The sequence below is a fragment of the Perognathus longimembris genome, chromosome 7, assembly GCF_023159225.1.
Source record: "Perognathus longimembris pacificus isolate PPM17 chromosome 7, ASM2315922v1, whole genome shotgun sequence".
NCBI classification, from domain to species: Eukaryota; Metazoa; Chordata; class Mammalia; order Rodentia; family Heteromyidae; genus Perognathus; species Perognathus longimembris.
In genome coordinates, this window is record NC_063167.1 from 9,552,671 (window position 1) to 9,574,867 (window position 22,197).

Consider the following 22,197-nt stretch of genomic DNA (forward strand, 5'->3'; position numbering starts at 1 on the left):
TTACCTGCACAAAAATAGGCATATAGCTGTCTACTAATTTGTGTGTAAATATAACATATACACACAATATACACAATATACACATATAAATATACACAAATATACACACATACATATATGAGTGACCTGGATGCTGTCTGTCCCTGAGCTGTATTTGTTCAGATCTCAGCCTCCTGAGTCGCTAGAATAACAGGTGTGAGCCATTGGCAATTGGCTCATCATTATTTTTTTTCTTTTTGGCCAGTCCTGGGCCTTGAACTCTGGGCCTGGGCACTGTCCCTGAGCTCCTTTTGCTCAAGGCTAGCAGTGTGCCACTTGAACCACAGCACCACTTCTGGCTTTTCTGTGGTTAATTAGAGATGAGAACCTCATGAACTTTACTTCCCTGGGCTCACTTCAACTGTGATCCTCAGATCTCAGCTTTCTGAGTAGCTAGGATGACAAGCGTGAGCCACTAGGGCCCAGCTTCATCATGAAGTTTTTATTTAGCCTGGCTTCATCATTAACTTTTTATTTCAGGCATTACAAAGGTTATTTTGTACTTTTGTCCCTTGAGATGTCCTGCTTCTTTCTAGTGTAGTTATTTAGAAACCAAGTTCTGGGCGCTCAGTTTGGCTATTTTTTGTTTGGTTTTGTTTTTTGCCAGTCCTGGGCCTTGGACTCAGGGCCTGAGCACTGTCCCTGGCTTCTTTTTGCTCAAGGCTAACACTCTACCACTTGAGCCACAGCACCACTTCCGGCTTTTTCTATATATGTGGTGCTGAGGAATCGAACCCAGGGCTTCATATATATAAGATGAGCACTTTACCACTAGGCCATATTCTCAGCACCTCACTGAAACAGGAGGCTCAAATTTATGATTATGATTTTTTAAATGAGTTTTGGCTGTTTAGCAGAATTGAGATAGGAGTCGAGTTTGTTCAGTTTACATTTTTACACATGAACATATCTCTCTCTCATACATTGTGTTCCAGAACATGAGAATCTTTTCTTTTTGTGTTTTTTTTTGCCAGTCCTGGGCCTTGGACTCAGGGCCTGAGCACTGTCCCTGGCTTCTTTTTGCTCAAGGCTAGCACTCTGCCACTTGAGTCACAGCGCCACTTCTGGCCATTTTCTGTATATGTGGTGCTGGGGAATCGAACCCAGGGCTTCAAGTATACAAGGCAAGCGCTCTTGCCACTAGGCCATATCCCCAGCCCTATGAGAATCTTTTCTAATCCTCCTGTTTCCATGTTTGTAAATCCCTTCTCAGACAATGAGATCCTTACTCCTATTATTTATGATAGATTTACTTCATTGCTCAATTGTGTGCCTCTTGGACCTAGTATCCCAACTACTTTGCCTCCCCTGCTGTCTCTCTCAGGGACACAGCCTCTGTAGCCTCTGCCTGGCCTTCTCTCCCTCTGCTCTTTCATGGAAACTAATGTGAAGAGGGAACCAACATCGGAACTGGGACAAGGAAAGTAAAGGGAGGTGGAAAGTGTGAGTGAGACTGTGTGTGTGTGTGTGTGTGTGTGTGTGTGTGTGTGTGTGTGTGTGTGTGTGTGTAAACTTAACATCTTTGTGCATGCCCCCAACCCCTCAGAAGTGTTCTTTTCATTGTGGGAGTTAACTGGCTAAGAAGGATTAGTTGCAAAACTTGAATGTGTTATTTCATTAGTGGGGTGTAGTTCTGTTGTCTTGTTTCAGGAATGACTAAGGGAGGAGTGTTGTCTTTAGCAGGAGAACTTATGTGCAAATGAAGTATGTGGCAACTCATTGCTATTGCTTATTACTAGGTCACTTGCAAAAGCTGGATTAAAATTACTATTGCATTCCTGTTGATAACCCAGACAATGAAGGTTGTAAGCAGGCTCTTCTGAAATGGCTTATTGAGGGAATTCACTGCGTTTTAACATACTAAAATGATGCTTGCCCCCCTCTTCCTGGGCATACCAGTGATCTTCATGTTGGTTACTTTGGCAATTTCCTTCTGCCAGTACTGGGGCTTGAACTCAGGGCTGGACTACCATTTGAGCCACAGCTCCACTTCTGGCTTTTTGGTGGTTAGTTGGAGGTGAGTCTTATAAACTTTTCTTGCCCCAGCTGGCTTTGAACTGTGATCCTCAGATCTCAGTTGTTGTTTTTTAAAGCAGGTTTCTTTTGTTTATTTGTTTTGTTTTTGTTGCCAGTCCTGGGGCATGGACTCAGGGCCTGAGCACTGTCCCTGGCTTCTTTTTGCTCAAGGCTAGCACTCTGCCACTTGAGCCATGGCGCCACCTCTGGCCGTTTTCTATATATGTGGTGCTGGGGAATCAAACCCAGGGCTTCATGTATACAAGGCAAGCACTTTACCACTAGACCATCTTCCTAGCCCCTTTCAGTTTCTTGAATATTGTACATTGGTAATTTGAGACAGAGAGCTTTTTTTGGCTAGTTCTGGGACTTGAACTCTGGGCCTGGACACTGTCCCTGAGCTTTTTTTGCTCAAGGCTAGCACTCTACCACTTGAGCCACAGCGCCACTTCTGGCCTTTTCTTTTCATTTTTTTTTTAAATTTCCTTTATTTATTTATTTATTAATTATTATTATTATTATTATTATTATTTTTGGCCAGTCCTGGGCCTTGGACTCAGGGCCTGAGCACCATCCCTAGCTTCTTCCTGCTCAAGGCTAGCATTCTGCCACCTGAGCCACAGCGCCCCTTCTGGCCATTTTCCCTATATGTGGTGCTGGGGAATTGAACCCAGGGCTTCATGTATATGAGGCAAGCACTCTTGCCACTAGGCCATATTCCCAGCCCTTCTGGCCTTTTCTATATATGTGGTGCTGAGGAATTGATCTCAGGGCTTCATGTATGCAAGGCGAGCACTTTACCACTAGGCCATATTCCCAGCCAAGAACTACTTTAAAAAGAGATTCCCCCTCCCCCCCCTTGGAACCCAGATCTGCCTGGATTCTGCTAAGCATGTGTTCTTTCAGTAAGCTGTGGCCCCAGCCTCTGATCCCAGTGCAACAGCTATTTATATTATGCTAGATAATTAAGTAATTTAGACTTGGTTTAAGGCATGTGAAAAAGCAACTCAGAAGGTTGAGGCAGGAAGTTTGATAGGAGTGTGGGGCTAGCCTGGGAAATAGAATGAGACATCCTTTATAAAAAGAGAAGAGGCTGGGAATGTTACTTAGTGGAGCAACACTTTCTAGCATGTCCAAAGCACTGGGTTCCTTGAGTAGTATTCCCAAAACGAAAAAAGTATATGGGAAGATGTCCATGTAGTATATACAAATACTTTATCTATATACTTGCCTACTTGTTAGTCTTTGAACACGACCTTACACTTGCTTGGTTTGATGCTTGGCTGGTACTCTATGGTGTGAACCATACCTTCAGTCCTACTCTGCTATTTTATCTGAAAAATTTGAGTATCTGCCAACTTTAGTACCTGCAAGATGAGTCGAGGGTGGTCCTAGAACCAATCCCCAATGGATACAAAGAGGGCCTGTTGAAGTGAGTGTATGTTGAAGGTTACAGTGAATGGGTACTGGGCTAGGGATTGATCCCTGGGTGTTGTAAATTCTAAGCCTGTGCTCTGTCACTGCTCTACACCCCTGACAGTGAGTGATAAAGGGTATGTTGATGAACTTACTGTTGTAGATATGTTGAATATTTTCAACAAATGACTTAAAAATATATTTTGTTGTCCAAGTTGGCTAGTATTCTACTAACAGAGCCATGCCTCCAACCTCCCCAAAATTAATTTGAAAACTAGACCCTTCAAAAATTATTTCCAAAACAAAATTATTAGATTGTTCTATCCCCAACCACCCCCAGTTTTGGGGCTTGGAATCAGGGCCTGAGCACTGTCCCTGGCTTCTTTTTGCTCAAGGATAGCACTCTATCTCTTGAGCCACAGCGCCACTTTTAGCTTTTTCTGTTTATGTGGAGCTGAGGAATTGAACCCAGGGCTTCATGCATGTTAGGCAAGCATTCTACCACTAAGCCACATTCCCAAGTCCCTACAGAACGTTTTTATCATTCAGTACAGAAGCTACCTTATCTTCTCTAGCTCCTGGTAACATGTTTTACTTTCTGTCTCTATAGAAGTAGCCTATCTAGATCATCTCATATAAATAGAGCTGTACACTATTTGTCCTTTTGTGTCTGGCTCGTTTTACATAAAATAGTGATATCAATGTTTATTATTGTTCAATGTGTATCAGAATTTTTTGTCAATATAATATACCATTGTATAACTATACAAATTTTTGTTTTGTTTTTGGTTATGGAGCTTGAACTCAGGGCTTGGGTACTGTCTCTGAGCTCTTTTTGTTCAAGGCTAGTTCCCTACCACTTTGAGCCACAGCACTACTTTCCTGTCTGGGCTGGCTTTGAACTATGATCCTCAGATCTCAGCCTCCTGAATCGCTAGGATTACAGGTATGAGCTGCCAGTGCCTGGCTTATTATATACCACATTTTTTTTGTTTTATTATACATAATGGATGATATATCTTTTTGTTGTTGTTGTTGTTGTTGCCTGTGGGGCTTGAATTCTGGGCCTAGGCACTGTCCCTGAGCTCTTCAGCTCAAGGTTGGTACCACTTGAGCCACAGTGCCACTTCTGGTTTTCTGGTGGCTATAATTGGAGACGAGAGTCCATGGACTTTCCTGCCTGGGCTGCCTTTGAACTGACATCCTCAGATCTCAGCCTCCCAAGTAGCTAGGATTATAGGTGAGAACTGCAGAGGCCCAGCACATCTTTGTTTTGCCAGTCCTGGGGCTTGAGCTCTGAGCCTTTGTGCTGTCACTGAGCTTCTTTTGCTCAAGGCTACAGCTTTACTAATTGAGCCACCTCACCACTCCTCCCCCCCCCCCCCTTTTTTTTTGTTCAAAGCTAGCACTCTACCATTGCACCACTTGCAATTTTCTGGTCATTAATTGGAGATAAGGGTCTCATGGACTTTCCTTCCCAGGTTGATTTTGAACCTCAGTCCTTAGATCACAGCCTCCCGAGTGGCTACGATTACAGGTATGACCTACCAGCACCCAGCTCTCTGACCTTTTTTGCTTAAGACTAGCACTCTACCACTTGAGCCACAGCTCCACTTCTGGCTTTTTGCACCTAGTTGGTGGTAAGAATCTAACTGACTTTTTTGCCTGGTCTGGCCTCAAGCACTTGACCTTTATAATTCAGCTTCCTGAGTAGCTAGGGTTACAAGGTGAGCCACTGACACTTGTGTGTGTGTGTGTTGGTCCTAGGACTGGTACTCAGGGCCAGGGCCCTATCCCTGAGCTCAAGTCTAGTGCTGGACCACTTGAGCCACAGCTTCAACTCTGTGGAGTTTTTTTTTTGTTGTTGTTGTTTTGTGACTGGAGATAAAAGTTTCATGGCTTTCCTGCCTGGACTGGCTTTGTACCTCAATCCTTAGATCTCAGCCTCCTGAGTAGTTAGGATTGTGTGAGCTACCAGCACATGACATTGGATGATAGAACTTTTGGCTACTCTGAGTAATGGCAGCAGTGAACATTAGTGGACAGAGGCACTTGGAATTCAAACAGAATAAAACAGAATTACCAGATCACTAGGTTATTCCTGTGCTTAATTGTTTGAGAAGTCACCAGATGTTCCTGTAGTGGCTCCTTCATTTAACATTTTCACTAGCTATGCTTGAGAATTTAAATCTCTCTGTGTCTTTGTAATGCTTTCTTTCTTTTTCCTTTAATTAGAGACAGGGTCTTGTCCTGGCCTCAGGGTCTCTTATCCTCCTACCTATGCCTTTCTCCTCCAGCTGGGATCACAGGCACATGTTAGCAATGCTCCGCTATTGGTTAAGATTTGGGGGTCTTGCTAATTACCTGGGAAGAGCTGTGCCTCTCATGTGGCTGAGATGAGTGAGCTGAGCGTGAGCCACTGCTCAGAGCTCTTTTATTATATCTGTTACTATATTTTTTGGCGGTATTAGAGGTTGACTTTAAGGCTTCATTGCAGGGTTTTGTGCTTGCTAGGCAGATGCTTTACTAATATTTTTCCTTTTGGTTGTGCTAAGGACCAAACCTGGAGCTGTGAGTATACTATACAAGAGCTCTACCACTAAGCTATAGACCCATCCTTTTTTTTTATTTTTTATTTTATTGATTGATTGATTGCCAGTCCTGGGGCCTGAGCGCTGTCCCTGGCTTCTTTTTGCTCAAGGCTAGCACTCTGCCACTTGAGCCACAGCCCCACTTCTGGCCGTTTTCTGTATATGTGGTGCTGGGGAATTGAACCCAGGGCCTCATGTATACAAGGCAAGCACTCTTGCCACTAGGCTATATTCCTAGCCCCCGCCCCCCCCATCCTTTGTTTTTTATTACTAGGCATTATAGTGGATGTCCAGTAGAATCTTACTGAGGTTTCAGCTTGTAGTTCTCTAATGAATAAAGATATTGAGCATATGCTTGTCTACCACCAGTCTACCTTGTTTTTCCTGTTCTGTTTTGTGCTGATCCTTGGGCTTGAAATTTACAGCCTGAGCTCTGTCTCTGAGTCTTTTTGCTCAAGGATAGTACTCTACCACTTGGATAGGGACTGCTCCCAGTCCCTGAGTTCAAGCCTCATGACTGACAAAAAAATTAGACTTGTGCTGGGGGTAGGGCCCAATGGTAGAGCATTTGCCTGACACAACCAAGATAGTAGGCTCACTGTTCCCCACACCCCCCCCACCCCTCCTGCCCCCAGACTGGATTGGAGGTGTGGTTCCAGTGGTAGCATACTTGCTGAGACCTAATAAGTTCAGTCTCCAGTACTGGAAAAATAAAACAAAAAAAAGCTATCATTTTCAAATGAACATCGAATATTTGGATTTATTTTTATCTTTTAGACAAATATTTGTAACAATCTCATTTTTCCCATAATAGCATTGCTTCTCACTGAATTAAAAAAAATAAACTGTGAGAAACAGGTATAAGAGTTCATAGTTTTTTCTCTTAATCCATCCATGTTTTATTTTGCATACACAGGACAATATGTGTGTGTATGCATGTGAGTGTGCATGTATGTTTGTGTGGCTAGAGGCCTCCCATATACTACAGCCAATATTCTAGCCTACAAAGCTTATGAACTGGGGCTGGGAATATGGCCTAGTGGTAGAGTGCTTGCCTTGTATGCATGAAACTCTGGGTTCTACTTCTCAGCACCACATATATAGGAAAAAAAAAAGCTGGAAGTGGCGCTATGGCTCAAGTGGTAGAGTGCTAGCCTTGAGCAAAGAGAAGCCAGGGACAGTGCTCAGGCCCTGAGTTCAAGCCCAGGACTGGCAAAAAAACAAAAAATCAAAACAAAAGCTTATGAACTCTGTGAATATTAACAAAACAATTTCTTCCAGGTTAGCCGTTATGTACATTTCTTGCCTTTTGCTTAGTATCATTTGTTGCCTCTTTTTCTCTCATTTCTTCCTTTCCCCCACTGCCCTTGAGTTGATTAGTTCACTTTCATCAACGTCCATTGCAGCTGTTGGGCCTTGTCTACTGCATTTCTTTTTCGCCCGCTTTCCACTCATTCTTTGCTTTCCTCCCATCTTCCCTCAGATGTGCACATGTATACACCATATGAGAAGTAAAGAATATAGAGTACTTTAAATACTACAAGACAAATTAAGGAGAGGTCCTTTGTTTTCTTATCTTTGGAGTTATTTTCAGTCTGTATATTATTTTATGTACATATGAAGTAGTGCTTGGGTCTGACTATTTGGTGCATTTCTCTCAAGACTGTCCTTTTTTGGTCTCACTTTGTATTGGTATCTTGGGTCCTGTTTGCTTTGTCATATCTCATTGCAATTTGATTCTAACACCTGCATATTAGGGAGACCATGCGTTGTTTGTCTCTCTATTCTCGGCTTGTCTCACTTAACATGATTTGTTATAGTTCTGTCCATTTCCCAGAAAATGCCATTATTTTATCATTTCTAATGGCTATGTAGAATTCCATTGTGTACAGGTACCACATTTTTTTGGATTCGTTCTTCTGTAGTGGGGCATCTGGGTTTGTTTCCATATCTTGGCTATTGTGAACAGCAATGAACATGGAAGTACAGGTATTCTTGTCATATCCTGGATGCTGTTGCTCAGGGTGTAGGCCTAGGAGTGGTATGGCTGGGTCATAGCATATGTCTGTTAAGTATTTTGAGGAATCTTCAGACTGCTTTCCAGAGTTGTTGTACTAGTTTACATTCTCATCAGCAGTGCATAACCTTTTCTTAGAATGTAAAAATTATTTTGAAGGACAGGGAATGTGGCTTAGTGGTAGAGTGCTTGCCTAGCATGCATGAAGTCCTGGGTTTGATTCCTCAGTACCACAAAAACAGAAAAAGGCAGAAGTGGGGCTGTGGCTCAAGTAGTAGAGTGCTAGCCTTGAGTAAAAGAAGCTTATGGACAGTGCCCAAGCCCTGAGTTTAAGCCCCAGGACTGGCCAAAAAAAAAAAAATTCCTTAGAAAATAGTCATGCTTGAGCTATCTTCCCAGCCTAAAACTTTTTTTTGGGTGTTGGTCCTGAGGCTTGAACTCAGGGCCTAGTCCTTGTCCCTGAGCTTCTTTTTGCTCAACTAGCGCTCTATCACTTGAGCCATAGCTTCATTTTTGGCTTTTTACTGGTTAATTGGAAATAAGTGTCTCTAGCATTGTCTACGTGGGCTGCTTCGAACTGTAATCCTCAGATTTCAGCCTCCCCCATAGTTACGTGCCTGGCCCTCAGCCTTTTTGAGATTCATTTCAGCTAAGTGTTATAGAAAGGTTAAGGATAGTTTAGTAAATATTATATTTAGGAAGTAAATGGGGCACCAGTGGCTCATGCCTGCAATCAATCCTAGCTGTAATTCTAGTGATCTGTGGATTGCAGTTTGAAGCCAGCCTGGACAGGAAAGTCCCAGAGACTCTTATCTCTAGTTAATTATCAAAAAGCTAGAAGTGGAGGTGTAGCTCAAAGTGGTAGCGTGCTAGACTTGCATGTCAGCTCCCAGGCCCTGAATTCAAGCCCCTCAACAACAACAAAACAGAACCAAAAAACCCCTAGCCTAGAGTCAAAAAAGTCCAGGGACAGTCGCAGGCCCTGAATTCAAGCCCTAGGACTTGTACCACTCCCACTCCCGCCAAAAAAAAAAAAAAGAGAGTAGTATAATACTGGGGTAGAAGTATTCCAGAGGAAAATGGAAAACATATTTGTTAGTGAGAGCTTTTTAAAGAGTCACCTTGTGACCTTTCCCCCATATTTATATGTAATGTAAGTTTTCTTAAAAGTATCTTAACTTATTTTGGAAAATAACTGAAATGCAATAATATGATATGCTGCAATAATAACGTAATAACGTTGACTTTATTTTCTTCCAGCTATGGCCGTGTGGAAAGTGTCAAAATTCTCCCCAAGAGGGGCTCTGAAGGAGGAGTGGCCGCCTTTGTGGATTTTGTGGACATTAAAAGTGCACAGAAAGCTCACAACTCTGTCAACAAAATGGGAGATAGAGACCTCCGCACGGATTACAATGAACCAGGCACTATTCCAAGTGCTGCTCGGGGATTGGATGATACAGTTTCCATAGCATCTCGTAGTAGAGAGGTTTCTGGGTTCAGAGGAGGTGGTGGAGGGCCTGCTTACGGTCCCCCACCATCACTTCATGCACGAGAAGGACGTTATGAGCGGAGACTTGATGGGTAAGTTCCAAGGTTTCTGTAGGCAGGTGTCTTTTGTATTTGATGTGGTGAGAACCAGAAACTCATATCTAGGGGCCCCAGATGGATTTAAAGTTTTGGGCATTCTCAATGTTTCCCATTTTGGGTTGGAAACGGAAGTGCTTTCTGACCCAGTGGCTGGTATCTTGTGGAATCGTAGAGGATTAATTTCTTCAGTGGATTTGGATTATCTGCTCCTGAGCTATAACATGATGGAAGATTTCCTATGGCAGCATCAATTTTGGAGTTATTGGTCTTCTAGAATTACACCTTTTGGATATCAAGGCCTTCTGTGGATATATATATATACACACACATACCTTCTACCTGGTGGAGCTATTTGGCTACAGGTTTCCTGGTCCTGCTATTTGGAATATCTCTGGAATATTAGAGCCAACAGATCCTTTTAGAAGTCAATACCTGCTTCTCAGTTTTTACAACACGAAGTCTACAAATTGGATTGTCATGAAATAATCTAGCAGACCATAATGATTCAACATCTGGATTCTACAAACAATTCTTTAACATGGAAACGTGTACTTGGATGAGGAAGAGCAAAAGCAGAATTTTCCATATTGGATATACCCAAGTTCTGTGTTGGAATTATACTTCTTGGAGGAATGGGGGAAAAGTTGAGATGATGGACATTCATAAATGCTGGAATATAGCTGTTCTTTCCTACATGCTGGAATGTATGGGATGTCATGTGCTCAAGACTCCATTAGCCCAGGGAAAGAGGATTACTATGTCATTCCTAAGCAAGTTGGGTACAGAGGACTTTAGTTTTGAACACATGGTTGATTATCAGTTGTGGATACAGCTGTTAAAACTGACTGGGTTGGATGGCTACAAAAGCAAACAATTGGCGAGCAGTCATACCTTCTTCATTTGTTGGAGTTGTAGAGGATATTTCCTTTTTTGCCAGCTGCCTGATCAATACATAGGGCTGGAGATTTATGAATGTGGATCAATTTATACTTGTCTACTATCTCAAGAAAGAAGTCTGGGGGTTGGAGAGTTACAGTTTGTTTGGGACTACTTGCTTCCAGTGGAATTATTTTGTCTGGTCACTAAGATTTTTTTTTTCTTGTGGTTCATCTAAATATCATTTTGACACCCTTGCCCATTAAGAAGGTGGATTACCCCTGTAAGAGGGGCCAAAATTGGGGAAGTTATGTTCACATTCTCTCCCTAGATTTAATTGGGATTATAGGTCGTGTTTCCACAGTTGGAAAAGGTTGGTATGTCCTGACCTGTGTATTTAGTCCCTCTCCTAACCTAAGTCAAACTCTTTCCCCCCCCCCCACTAACTCTAGAAATGTTTAGTACTAATAGATGAATCAAAGAATAGCTATTAGATTCAGCTATACTAGCTCTTGTGCCTGCCTTCTGTATCTTCCTAATGGATAAGAACTTTGCATATTTACAGAATATTAGTAGTAGCAGTAATTCTAGAGCTTTTTGCTTTTGCTTTTGTTATATCATTAATAATGGCTTTCACTGATTAAACATTTCATAGGGTCCTAAGTTTCAAAGGTAACCTTGTTAGACATTTCAAAATTATAGCAAATAATGATGGAGAAAATGATTTGGACTTTTTTTTTTTTTTTTAAGGGGGTAGAGGGCTAGGCCAGCTGTAAGGAAAAAAAAGAAAGAAAAAAATAGCCTAGTACAGTGGGATTGCAGCGTAGTGAGATGGTGGGTAAAAAGGAATGTTAGAAAATTTCCAGTCTAGGAGGAGATTGGGAAAATGGTATTGTATATTACAAAATTTGCCATATACCTTTTGTTGGAGAGATTTAAATTTTTTATCTCAATTGCCTTTTAGAAATATTTTTCTTTTTAGGAATGGTACTGGGATTTGAACTCCAGGCTTCATGCTTGCTAGATTGGTACTCTACTGTCTTGAGCCACAGCTCCAGATCTTTTTGCTCTGGTTATTTTGAGATAGGGTCTTCCCCAAACCTGTAACCTGGAACATGATCCTTCTATTTATGCTCCCTTTCATAGCAGAGGTTACAGATGTGTACCACCGTGACTAACCTTTTCTTTTGAGATGGGATCTTTTTTTTCTGCCAGTCCTGGGACCTGAACTCCAGGCTCAGGGCTTGGCCATCGTCCCTGAGCTTTTTTTGCTCAAGGCTAGTAGCATTTACCAGTTGAGCCACAGCACCGCTTCTGGCCTTTTCTGTTTCTCTGGTACTGAGGAATCAAACCCAGGGCGTCATTCTTACTAGGCAAGCACTCTACTATGAAGCCACATTCCCAGCCCTGAGGTGGGATCTTAAGAACTTTTTTGCCAGGGCCGGTCTGGAGACTTCTGTCTCAGGCTCCAAGCATCTGGGATGACAGGTGTCAGCCACTGGCTTGATTCCCTTAATTCTTTTCCATAGAAGATTGATCCACGATGAGATTGAATAAAAACTCAAGTGATTAGTCTTTTAAGAAATTAGGAACTGAATTCCAGTTCTGTGTGAAAATGGGGAACTTAATGTTTTCTTATATAAATAGAATTCTTTTTTTTTTTTTTGCCAATACTGGGACTTGAACTCAGGGCCTGAGTACTGTCTCTGGCTTCTTTTTGCTCAAGGCTAGCACCCTGCCACTTGAGCCACAGGGCCACTTCTGGCTTTTTCTGTATAAGTGGCGCTGAGGAATCGAACCTAGGGCTTCACATATATGAGGCGAGCCCTTTACCACTAGGCTGTATTCCCAGCCCTAGAATTTGTTTTTAACATTAACACACAATTGCATATGTATTATTATAATGGAATAGTTTTTGTTCTCTGAGATTGGTAAACATTGATATCTTAGTAAAAAAAAATTCTGAAGGATTGGGCATATGGCTCAGTAGTGGTGCGCTTGCCTAGCATGTACAAAAGGCCCTGGGTTGGATCCCCAGCACTAGGATTTTGAGGGGTACTAATAAGTTAAATCATTGCTAATAACTGTCATATCAAGTATCTTAAATTTCTGTTTATTTTTTTGCCAGTCCTGGGCCTTGAACTCAGGGCCTGAGCACTGTCCCTGGCTTCTTTTTGCTCAAGGCTAGCACTCTGCCACGTGAGCCACGGTGCCACTTCTGGCTGTTTTCTATATATGTGGTGCTGGGGAATCAAACCCAGGGCTTCATATATATGAGACAAGCACTCTTGCCATTAGGCCATATTCCCAGCCCCAGCCCCTCAAGTATCTTATTAACATGTTGAATACTGGAATAGATGCTTTAAAAATTATAAGGACTTTAATGATAGCACAAGAAGATAAAGTAACTTTTACTCTTAGGTAAATTTACATAGAATAATACATAGTAACCAGTATTTTTTTTTATCTTAAGTGTCCTTAAGATTTTGTTTTTATTATTAAACATAGTATTTAGGCAAGTTTAAGCAGTTCAGTAATTAAAAAAATCAAGCAGTTTCAGCTGTTGAGAAGATTGAGGCAGAAGTGCAAATTCAAGGCAGCCTGGGTTACAGAGCATAGCCCTCTCTCAAAACAAAACAAAAGTTGCTGAAAGCTGAGTGCCTGTGGCTCATCACACTTGGCAACCGTAGCTTCTCAGGAGGTTGAGATCTGAGAATCATGGTTTGAAGCCAGTCCAGCCATAAAAACCATATGAGACTCTTCTCCAATTCACCATCAAAAACCTAGAAGTAAAGCTGTGGTTTAACTGGTAGAGGCTAGTTTTGAGCCTAAAAGGTCATGGACAGCACACAGTCCTTGAGTTCAAGCCCCAGAGCCAGCACACACACACACACACACACACACACACACACACACACACACACACAATTACTGGGAAAAAGTTGAATTTAGAAAATTTTCTGGCTTTTTGACTTTCATCTATAGAATATGCATTGCATCTGGGCTTTTATGTCTTTTGTCTAAATGTAGTGTGCAAATATGGTTGAAAATATTTGCAAGTAAGTAAAATTCTGTTTAGATGAAAGTGTAAAACTTTCATATTAAAAAAGATGGTATAGCTAGATGTGGTAGTGCATGTCAGTATTTATAGTACTTCGGAGGAAGTAGGATCATGAGTTTATGGCTAGCCTGGACTACATACCAAGAATCTGTCGAGAAAGGGAAAAAGAAAGGGTGTGAGATTTTGTGTGTGCATGTGTGTGGGTGTGTCTGTACAAGTCAGAAAATCTGTAATAAAATCTGAATTGCAAAATATTACTTATAAGAAAGCCTGATATCCAAGTAAAACAGTGATCATTCAGCTATGAAAATAATTTTGGGAGGGAAGTAAAATGTTAAGCTTGTTAGTATTTGCTTACTAAGGTTTATGCTGTTTAGAAAATGACTAGGTGCAAAGACAGTACTGAAGTGAATGTTTGCATGACTTGCTTTTAGTTTTGCTTGCTCTATTCTGATTAAATATTTTTCCCCCCCTCCTAAATGCAGGGCTTCAGATAACAGGGAGCGTGCTTATGAACATAGTGCCTATGGACACCATGAACGGGGGACGGGAGCATTTGATCGGACAAGACATTACGATCAGGATTACTATAGAGATCCTCGAGAGCGGACTTTACAACATGGGCTCTATTACACATCTCGGAGTCGAAGTCCAAACCGTTTTGATGCTCATGACCCCCGATACGAACCTAGGGCTCGGGAGCAGTTTACACTGCCCAGTGTGGTACACAGGGATATCTACAGGGATGATTTGACCCGGGAGGTACGAGGCAGAAGGCCAGAGCGGAATTACCAGCACAGCAGGAGTCGCTCACCACATTCATCCCAGTCTAGAAATCAGTCTCCTCAGAGACTGGCTAGCCAAGCTTCTAGACCCACCAGGTCCCCTAGCGGCAGCGGCTCTAGGAGTAGATCGTCTAGTAGTGATTCAATCAGCAGCAGCAGTAGTACCAGCAGTGACAGGTAGGTTTTTGCCTTCTTTTATAACCTTTACATGCTCAAAATTTTAATGACCTGTGATAATGGTTTTTAACATACTTATTACTTTTTAAAAAGAAAGCTGTTTTTAAAAAAAGCAATTTTGGTATATTTATATTGAGTAAAAAAAAACTTAATAGCATGTGGTCAAGTTATTTGTAAATTCTGTTCCTGTTTCTGTTGGGTGGGGAATCTTCTATTTGCCAAGGGGCACTGGTATATTTATGACATCGTTTTTGATCATACAAAGTTGTCAATTCTGGCAGACAGGCTCTGGGCAGCTGAGGAGAACATATATGTCTAAATACATCACATACCAAGTGATTTCACAGGCCTATACAACCTTTAGGCCGGATATTCCCCATCCCTAAGATGCTCAATATTAAAATTGCCATAAAGGAAGAAAAATGGTGACTTCAGCTGTGTGAGACAAATCTTTTTGACACTGAAACTATCATTGAAGTTCTTGATTGTGTGTGTGTGTGTGTGTGTGTGTGTGTGTGTGTGTGTCTACTACCGTATTACTGTCTTGGTTAAACATTTGTAAAAGCTGTTTGGTTAAGTACATATTGGTGAAATGTATTATGGACACATTTACAATCAGTGACTAAAATCAATTTAGGGTATGTTTTAACATCAGGTGTGGCAGCCAAATTTATAAATGCAAGTAGAAGATTTTAATTGCAAGTTGTGATGGCTGAGTCAGCTCCTTTTATTAGCTGGGATTTTTTTTAAACCCGAGTATTCTAAAGATTAAAAAATGATGAGAGGGTAATCATAACAAAGAAATTAGTACAGATTACTTTTACTAATCTTGGGACAATTTACTTATGCTCTCTGTGCCTTCACACCCACCCCCCCCTTTTTTTTTCCAGTTGGTTGTGGGGCCTGAACTCAGGGTCTAGGGGCTATCTCTTACGGTTTTTGCTCAAGGCTGTAGCCCTCTACCACTTCGAGCCACAGTGCTGCTTCCAGTTTCCTGGTGGCTCATTGGACGTAAGAGTCTCACAGAGTTTGTTGCCCCGGCTGGCTTTGAATTGTGATTCTCAGATCTCAGCCTCCTGAGTAGCTAGGGTTACAGGCATGAGCCACTGATTATCTGGCCCATTTTTTTTTTTTTTGGATGCCAGTCCTTGAACTTGACTCAGGGCTTAGGTGATTTCTCTGAACTTTTTTGTTCAAGGCTAACACTCTACCACTTGAGCCACAGCTGCACTTCCAGCTTTTTGGCACCTAATTGGAGATAAGAATCTCATAGACTGGGCTGGCATGTAGCTCAGTGGCAAAGAGCTTGCCTAGCATATAAAACGTGCTGGGTTTGATCCCCAGTACCATGCCCCCCTCTAAAAAAAAAAAAAAGACCAAGAATCTCATAGACTTTTCTGCCTAGGCCAGGCTGGCTTTACACCACAATCCTCAGATCTCAGTCTCCCAAGTAGCTGGGATTACAAGCATGAACCACTGGGATTACAGGCATGAAGCCTGGCTAGCTTTCCCAGCTGTTACAAGAATTTTACTGCATGGTTGGGCACACCTGTAATCGGTCTTGGAAGACTGAAGCAAGAGGGCCCCAGGTTTGAGGATATCCTGGTCTACACAGACTTACTTCTTCCCTCTTTCTTTTTTCCTTTTCCCCCTTCCCCTTCCCCTTCCGCTTCTCCTTTCCCCCTTCCTCTTCCCCTCTTCCCTTTCTTCTCCTTACTCCCTTCCCCTTCTTTCTCTTCTCCTTCCTCCCCTTCCCTTGCTGGTCCTGGGGCTTGAACTCAGGGCCTGGGTGCTGTCTCTGAGCCTCTCTGTGCTTAAGGCTAGTGCTCTACCACTTGAGCCACAGCGTCACTTCTGGCTTTTTCTGAGTAGTTTATTGGAGATAAGAGTCTCACACACTTTCTTGCCTGGGCTGGCTTTGAACCCTGGTCCTCAGATGTCAGCCTCCTGAGGAGCTAGGATTACAGGCAATGATCTACAAGTGTCTGGCTTACCATCCTTATTTTTATACAGTTGTAAAAATTAAAATGAATACCTAAAGGGTGCTTGTGTTGATAGCCAGTACATGTTAAATAAATGCTGCCCCTAATAATAAGTAGCTATTATTCCTATGTCAGACGCTTATACTCAGATGCTTACAATCTTTGGGCATGTCTGTTTTCCTTTACTGTTGTTACTCAGTTTGCAAATCCCAGTTGCCCTAGTTTTAAATTTAGGTAGTGGTGTTTTAAATTAACATAGTACACTGCTCTGACCTGATTAAAAGAACTAGATCATTTTCCTTTAAGTATTGCCTTCCTGGATTTAAGAAAATCAAATAGCTGTGTACTTGAATGCCTTTTTTTGCTTTCTAAATTTTATAATTTAAAACTAAGATATAATTCAAATATTTGGTGTGTCTCTCCCCCCATCCTTGGCCTTGAACTCTGGGCCTGGGTGCTCTCCCTAACCTTTTGCTCAGGGCTAGCACTCTACCACTTGAGCTACAGCACCACTTCTGACTTTTTCTGTGATAAATTGGAGGTAAGAGTTATGGATTTTCCTCCTCAAGCTAGCTTCCATGATCCTCAGACCTCACCATTCTGAGCAGCTAGGATTACAGGTGTGAGCCACCAGCACCTGTCAAGAAATTTTTGAATTTTAAAATGAGACAAGTACTTAGGCTCTGGTTCCAGCCTTGTTGCTCTGTGACATGGGTGAAACCCTTTGATTTCTTGGTTCCATCTACTATACTGTCAGATTAACTGATTGAAATTCATTTAAATTCTCTAAACCATTGTAAAGTCTTGTTGTGTTTCACTTTTTCCTGCATAGAACTGTCTAAAATACTCAAATTTTAGTTGTTTTATTCATGAAGGGAATGCTGTGGCATTCCATTGGGTTAAAACTTATTGAAAAAAATAAGCTTATATTAGTGGAGTTGAATTCAGAGGAGAGTTAATGGTATAAAGCTTTGAAAATTTTGTACTTTGGTGAAGTTATGAATTATAGACTCAGAAATTTAAACCCAGAGGTGAACTGATGTATTTGTGCTAATCCATGTTTATGCAACAAAAGCAAGTCTTTGCTTCTGCACGCTTACACTTTTTGCAGTTAAATGCAAGAAGGGCCGGGTACATCAAGAAAAATGTAACAGAGGACTAAAATCACAATTAAAAAATGGGTGACTATAAAAAGGCTTGATTAGCTCTATTAGGTTATGGTATGGTAGCTTGATTTATTTCTACCGGTGGATAGGCAACCGAGTTTTAATTTGCCTGTACAGTGTTTTGTCTTTAAGTTATCTTGAATGTTTAAAACTTGGAGTTTTGCTGGGTGTGGCACCCGTGCTCACTTTTTTTTTTTTCTTTTTTTTTTTTTGCGAGAGTCCTGGGGCTTGAACTCAGGGCCTGAGCACTGTCCCTGGCTTCTTTTTCTTCTTCTTCTTTTTTTTTTTGCTCAAGGCTAGCACTCTGCCAACTTGAGCCACAGTGCCACTTCTGGCCTTTTCTATATATGTGGTGCTGAGGAATTGAACCTAGGGCTTTATGTATACGAGACAGGCACTCTTTGCCACTAGCATATTCCCAGCCCCTGTGGCTCACTCTTGTAATCCTAGTTACTCAAGAGGCTGAGATCTGAGGATCATGGTTCAAGCCAGTCTAGGCAGGAAAGTCCATGAGTAATAATAGCAATAATAATAACAACAATAATTTTTGGTCATGGGACTTGAACTCAGCCTGGGTGCTATATCTGAGCTCAAAGCTCAAGGCCAGTGTTCTACCACTTTGAGCAACAGGGCCATTTCTGGTTTTTTGGTGGTTAATTGGAGATAAGAGTCACAAACTTCTCTTCTAGGGCTGGCTTGAACTGCAATTTGCTTTTTTTTTTTTTGGATATTGTTACCTGAACCTTGTCCATTAGCTCATTGATTTCCTTCTAGTTTTACTTCCAGCAAGGGTTACATAATGGCAGCTTTTGTGTCTATATATAGAATGGTGGGAAAGCAGAAAGAGAATTGTTTGGACTCCTGAGGAGATCTGAGAGGTAGTATTCCTTAGACTATGAGAATGTGAAGGATTTAAGGAGAGAAGGGTTTTATTTCAGAGGGGGAATATTGTAGGCAAAAGCAGCAGGTAATTTAGAATAGTTTATGCTAATGACTTAGGATTTTTCTCTTAAAATCCTTAGAAGATTTTAGGAGGGTCACAGCTTGTTGAAATCTGTCCTTTAGAAAAGCAATTGGTGGACTTGATGTGTAGTTTAGTGGTAGAGTGCTTGTCAAATGTGTGAGACCCTGGGTTTGATCAAGTGCTGGAGGAAACTTGGATTATCAAGAGTGCCTATTTGTGGATGGGGGAACACATTGTGTTGGGTCAGTTTATGCTGGCAATTTTTGGCCTTTAGCACTGTCTTAAACTCCACAGACCAGTAGTATATTTCCTTTCTCAGAGTACTTGTCCAGAATCTGCTGAAAGACTTAGATAACACTTAATAAATTGAAGGATAAAGCTGAGTTGATGCACATTTGGTCATTAAATTGAGATAGACGCAAGAGTGCCTATGTCCCGTGGTGTTTAGGCCCTATTTCATGTTTCTGGTTTCATTCTTTTCATCAGCTACCTCTTTTCCTCCACAATTGCATTGTGTGCAGTGTGTAATACATTGAAATGTTGTACAAACTCAGGAATGTTCAATTTCCTTTTGGCAGAAATAAGCTCTTTGTAGTTTTCAAACTTTTACTATAGAATTGTAACAATTCGAAAGACTCTTTATAGATGCTTAGAATTAATACTTGTGTGGTGAACAAAATATAGCTTGGTTTCTTTTCTGTCTCCATGATTGGAAAATTAACAGTCCTCCATCCTCTTAATTGTTACATCTTTGATGCAAAGAATCCTAGCAGTGCATACCAAATGAGTAAACATGGGATTAATAGCAGTCTAGTTGTGAAGTCCTTATAAATGACACACCTCCTATGTCTGCACAAGTATTCACAGCATTTAAGTGGTGAGAACTGGGGCTTCATGGCATAAACTTTCCCATGCCCTGCTCTTGTATTGCTGAAGCACTCTCTCTCTCTCTCCCTCTTCCTCTCCCTGTCCCCCTCCCTAAGTAGTGGGGCAAGGTGGGACATGTATGTAATTAGAGTATTTTGGAGGCTGAGGCAGGGGGATCTTGAGTTTGTAGACCTGTCTGCAGTCTGGACTGTATACTCCTTCTAAGCAGGAAAAAGACCTTCCTTCTGCCTTAAAAAAAAAGAATGCTGTTGTTGGGACTTGAACTCAGGGCCTCCTTGACTTTTTTGTAAAAAAAATTGTAAAAGTGTTATACAGAGGGGCTACAGTTACATGTCACGTGATGAGTACATTTCTTTTTGAATAGTGTCCCCCTCCCTTTCTGCCTTTCCTCCTTTCAGGCCTCACACCTGCTAGGCAGGTGCCTGTACTACTTGAGTCATGACTCTAATCCCATAATTTCTTTCAATGTAATTAATTTTCTTTTTTTTGGCCAGTCCTGGGGCTTGGACTCAGGGTCTGAGCACTGTCCCTGGCTTCTTTTTGCTCAAGGCTAGCACTCTGCCGCTTGAGCCACAGCGCCACTTCTGGCCATTTTCTGTATATGTGGTGCTGGGGAATTGAACCCAGGGCCTCATGTATACGAGGCAAGCGCTCTTGCCACTAGGCCATATCCCCAGCCCCTTAATTTCCTTTTTTTTGTTTGATCATGGAGCTTGAATTCAGGTCTTGGGCTCTGTCCTTGAGCTCTTTATAGGTCAAGGCTAGTGCCCTACCACTTTGAGCCACCGTGTCACTTTAGGTTTTCTAGTGGTTAATTGGAGGTAAGAATGTCATGGACTTTCCTGCCCAGGGGCTGGCTTTGAACCATGATCCTCAGATCTCTGCCTCCTGAGTAGCTAGGATGACAGACGTGAGGCACCAGTGCTCAGATAATTTCCTTCTTATTCCTATTTTTTTTTTTTTTTGCCAGTCCTGGGGCTTGGACTCAGGGCCTGAGCACTGTCTCTGGCTTCTTTTTGCTCAAAGCTAGCACTCTACCAGTGAGCCACAGTGCCACTTCTGGCCGTTTTCTATATATGTGGTGCTGGGGAATTGAACCCAGGGCTTCAGGTATAGGAGGCGAGCACTCTTGCCACTAGGCCATATTCCCAGCCCATTCTGTTTGTATATTAAACTCATGGAATAAGATTGCTCAATGGCAAGTTGGAAGGAGCTCCCAAAGTAGAGCCAGTTTTTTTTTTTCTTTTCCTTTTTGACATTAAAAAAAATTTTTTTTTTTTGGCCAGTCCTGGGGCTTGGACTCAGGGACTGAGCACTGTCCTGGCTTTTTGCTCAAGGCTAGCACTCTGAACCTTGAGCCACAGTGCCACTTCTAGCCGTTTTCTGTATATGTGGTGCTGGGGAATTGAACCCAGGGCCTTATGTATACGAGGCAAGCACTCTTGCCACTAGGCCATATCCTCAGCCCTGACATTAAAATTTTTTAAACAAAATTGTTATTATAAGGGCTGGGGATATGGCCTAGTGGCAAGAATGCCTTCCTCGTATACATGAGGCTCTGGGTTCAATTCCCCAGCACCACATATACAGAAAACGGCCAGAAGTGGCACTGTAGCTCAAGTGGCAGTGCTATCCTTGAGCAAAAAAAAAAAAAAAAAAAGCCAGGGACAGTGGCTCAGGCCCTGAGTCCAAGGCCCAGGACTGGCCCCCCCCCCAAAAAAAATTGTTATTATAAAAATGATGTGCAGAGGAGTTAAAGTTACATAAGTCTGATGAATACATTTCTCTCTCTCTCTCTCTCTTTTTTTTTTCCTGTCCATCATAGGACTTGAACTCCTCAGGGCCTGGTTGCTATCCTTGAGCTTTTTGTGTTCAAGGCTAGCATTCTACCACTTTGAGCCACAGCTTCACTTGCAGTTTTTAGGTGGTTAATTGGAGATAAGAATGTGTCATGGTCTTTCCTGCCTGGCCTGGCTTCAAGCTGTGATCATTAGATCTCAACCTCCTCAGTAGCAAAGTTTATAAGTGTGAGCCACCAGTGACCAGCATGAGTATATTTCTTTTTGGACAGTGTCCCCTCTCTTCCCTAGCTCTCTCCCAGTTTTTCCCTCCTGCTCCTATCTACAAGTTGTATAGTTCACTAAGTACTACTACTGCATTTACTCATTCTTTGTTCCTCCACGAAGAGCCAATTTTGATTAAATACTATCTATGGCTTACCTAAAACAGAAAATCTGTAAGTATAATTGAGAGTTTCATCAGCCAGGCATCAGTGGCTCATGCCTATAATCTAGCTACTCAGGAAACTAAGATCTAAGGACTGGGGTTCAAAGCCAGCTTTGGCAGGAAAGTCTGTGAGACCTTTACCTCCAATTAACTATCTAGCAGCTAGGAATGGTGCTGTGGCTCAAAGTGGTAGAGCACTAGCCTTGGATACAAAAAAGCTCAGGGACAATGCGTAGGTTCAAACTTCAGAACCAGTACACACACACACACACACACACACACTCTCTCTCTCTCTCTCTCTCTCTCTCTCACCCCCCCCTATTGTTATCTATAGATAGATGCTTTCTGAAAACTAGTGCCATTTTGTGCATACTCCCTTAAAAATACTATTTTTTTGTATATTTCT

The 22,197-nt window shown here is 41.9% G+C and overlaps 1 protein-coding gene and 1 long non-coding RNA gene across 2 annotated transcripts in view; one reads left to right on the plus strand and one right to left on the minus strand.

Moving 5' to 3' along the window:
- Positions 1-22,197, plus strand: part of Spen (spen family transcriptional repressor) — a 72,673-nt gene that overhangs the window by 5,664 nt on the left and 44,812 nt on the right. Inside the window, 2 exon segments of the mRNA XM_048350301.1 lie at positions 9,340-9,660; positions 14,089-14,565. Coding sequence (XP_048206258.1) covers positions 9,340-9,660; positions 14,089-14,565 — 798 coding nt within the window.
- LOC125354614 lies at positions 2,914-3,314 on the minus strand. The gene is made up of 2 exons (XR_007211514.1): positions 3,264-3,314; positions 2,914-3,204 (listed from the first exon to the last, which is right to left on the minus strand). It is a non-coding gene; the product is annotated as an uncharacterized LOC125354614 (long non-coding RNA).